Source organism: Armigeres subalbatus, chromosome 3, assembly GCF_024139115.2.
Source record: "Armigeres subalbatus isolate Guangzhou_Male chromosome 3, GZ_Asu_2, whole genome shotgun sequence".
NCBI classification, from domain to species: Eukaryota; Metazoa; Arthropoda; class Insecta; order Diptera; family Culicidae; genus Armigeres; species Armigeres subalbatus.
In genome coordinates this window covers 101,564,962-101,567,830 of record NC_085141.1, presented here as the reverse complement: position 1 = coordinate 101,567,830, position 2,869 = coordinate 101,564,962, and the positions used below count along the sequence as shown (strand labels likewise).

General features: G+C 39.7%; 1 protein-coding gene across 1 annotated transcript; it reads right to left on the bottom strand.

Annotated features, from left to right (window-relative positions):
• Positions 1–407: 407 nt before the first annotated feature.
• LOC134221836 (probable glutamate receptor) lies at positions 408–2,474 on the bottom strand. Its single transcript, XM_062701009.1, has 6 exons — positions 2,144–2,474; positions 1,953–2,085; positions 1,681–1,789; positions 1,124–1,622; positions 768–1,061; positions 408–701 (listed from the first exon to the last, which is right to left on the bottom strand). Exons 1-6 carry the CDS (start codon positions 2,345–2,347, stop codon positions 408–410), a joined length of 1,533 nt encoding a protein of 510 aa, XP_062556993.1. The 5' UTR covers positions 2,348–2,474.
• Between the last annotated feature and the right edge of the window lie 395 nt (positions 2,475–2,869).

Here is a 2,869-nt window from a genome sequence, read left to right as displayed (position 1 = left end):
AAAGTGACGAAAATCTTCCCGGACACAATCCAAAAACTGGCAAAATCAATGCAAAGGTGTAATTGTAGCAAAAAATAAGCATATGAAAGGATAATATGAAGTTGGACTTTGTAAACAATGTTTTGTTCATTGTACGGACAATTTTTGGCGTCAATCTTGTGTCTTATATCTGTTAATGAGCTTAATAAAAAGTTTAGATTGTTTGTTTATTTAATTTAACGCTAAACGACATAAGCATACATCGTACTTTTATCTGAAATGAATGCGAGCTTTGTTTTATTTTATTTATTAAACATGTTTTATAAATAGTTTTATATTTACTGTATGGGAAATTCTTTGACACAGTATAGAAATATGTATGAGCAAATGTACAAACATGTATTATGGATTTATTATGGATTGCATACTCATTTACACATTCTTGTTAAAAATTGTATGAGCTTTCTAATCGCATTACAAAGACATCTCAAATATAATATCACAATTTTCTTCCATTGTGATGCTACGTTATTTAAATGGATGTGAAAAATCTCCGAAAAAAATACCATTGAAGCCAACCCATGTCCAATGGCCAAAATCATGTACGCTCCCAAACAGTGTGAAACGGTAAGCTTTATCGCGTCTTTCCTCGATTTTGATTTGGCAGATCGAGCATTCAAAATGGCAATCTGGGTTGACCCGTTCAAGTATTTGTAGGATGCCTATGAACAAACGAAAATCGGTAACGGTCAGTAGTTTCTTTTGGCACCTGGTCAATGATCGCTTACCTGTAGTTCCCAAAAGTATTGAAGGCCAGATTGTTTGATTTGCATGATGAAATCGTTCAGTTTTTGTTTAAACGGACATGTTTTGGTAACAACCGCTGCTGCACTTGCCCAGTAGAGATCGTCCTTCAGCAATTGTAGCATAGTAGATGCTTCATTGTCGACAAAATCCGCTGGAACGAAATGCTGAAATTCTGTTCGTTCGCCAACGAAGCCCATGTCGTGCATTTTTGTATGTTTAACCATGAACTCATCGTCCACCACCCGGTAGGTAGATACCAGTTTCTTCATATATGGCTAAGTGATAGAATATTGTTAGATTGCTCCTAAAATACAAATACATCTGAACACCCACGTACCTGTTCTGCATTCTCAATGGGAATCAACCATGGATCCGCAGTTGCACCCCACTTCATTCCAGTGTTGGCCAAGTCCACAGTAGTATCGATTGAATATTCATACTGTGGTATGGTCATTACACCTGCCAAGCCACCATTATATGCATTGCCTATAATAAACCCAGCCAACATCAACGAGATGAAAAGTATGGTGGAGGACAACAAATCTGTTTGAATTATAGAATTTTGCTCCACGTACAAGCCAATCATCGTCATCGTTGAATCACTTAATGTCACCGGTTTTTCATCGTGTTGCAATATCCGGAAACGTCCTCTCCCTATCGACCATATGGCCAACACTCCCAAGCAGAAAGTGACGATTACAGCTGCCCACAAATGGAGACTAAAAGATAGAAACGGTGTTCGCCAGGGTGGCTGCTCGAGAGGCTTCGGCACAAGAACTGTGACTCCTGAACGACTAAATGGATGCGTATAAGTGGCAAGCTTGAACATTGCAGATCTGTGAATGAAAGAATCTTACATTTTATAGCAGTAATAGACTAAAGATAGACACTCACAGGTAGTATATTGCCGATACGGCAATGTCGGCACGGCGCTCAACTATTGAACCTAGAATTCCAGTTCCTGTTCGATTATCGAATACTTCTCCCCATAAAGATACTTCATCTACAATAATTTGAAAGATTAATGTAGGGTGACGGCAGCTATACCTGAACGAAGTCTCATTTCCGTCATGAAGCTTGAATTCAAGTGGCACATAAGTTTTTATTGGTTTTCCAGGCAATAACGAAAAAACGGTGGTGCATACCGTCACCATAGTTCAACTTACCGACGGAAACTTCTACAGAACAGTTGTACTTGTGACAGAATTCTAAGATCAAAGTCACTTCAGTTCCATCCAGGAACAGTGGTGTATCCTCTTTGAACGAAGCATGGTAGCGAGCATTAGACTTCTCCGTAACCTTTAATTATTAGATTTCCATTGAAAAATAGTATAATTCAAACACTGAACCGACTTACGGTTTCCTCGTAGTACGAATAAGGAGGATACATAAGAAGGGAGAGGTGGATGGGAACGCCATTCATATTGTCGAGTTCTTGGAAGCAATCAGGACCTTCTGTTCGTTCAATTTCAACATGCAGTATGCTTCTGGTTCCATTGTTGGACACACTACCTCTGTATGCATCCACAGAATCAGTATATCGATTCGATACCAAAAACATCACGTTCCACAACTCTAGTAAACTCGGGTGTCGCTTGAGTTCGTCCAGAAACAGCTGATCATTTGAATCCGACAACACTAACAGCTTCTTGTCCGCCGATCGTTGGTCTGAGTTATCGTGAACCGTAACAAAGACGTCCAGAAACGGTATCAACGCTCCGTCGGTTACTATGAAAGCTTGGCATCCTCCATCGATGGCAGCTTGGAGCGTTGCATTGAAAGTGATATCAACGGTAATGGCCATCACTGGGACGGGCACGCTAATTGCGATGTTTTCAGATGAAGTCATAATTACACATACGGCGTAGTATTCGGTGAAGTAACGTAAAGTAAGGTAGTTCACGAAGACTACGAGTGAGGTGTCCAACAAGAATGTGGAATTGTCTACCACAAGGAGATCCATTTTTAACTGTACTGGATCCGGGAATGTAAGCTCACATTTATATTCCGGAATAGTACGACAGTTACAAGTAGATTTCACATGGAATCGGAAATTAGTTTCATGTAAAAGCAAATTGTTATG

Coding starts and splice junctions, on each gene's coding strand:
- LOC134221836 (XM_062701009.1), bottom strand. CDS start 2,347: ATGTTTTTGGTATCGAATCGATATACTGATTCTGTGGATGCATACAGA. Junction 1,790..1,952: donor TTCTGTAGAAGTTTCCGTCG/GTAAGTTGAACT, acceptor AAATTATTGTAG/ATGAAGTATCTTTATGGGGA. Junction 1,062..1,123: donor CCATTGAGAATGCAGAACAG/GTACGTGGGTGT, acceptor TCTATCACTTAG/CCATATATGAAGAAACTGGT.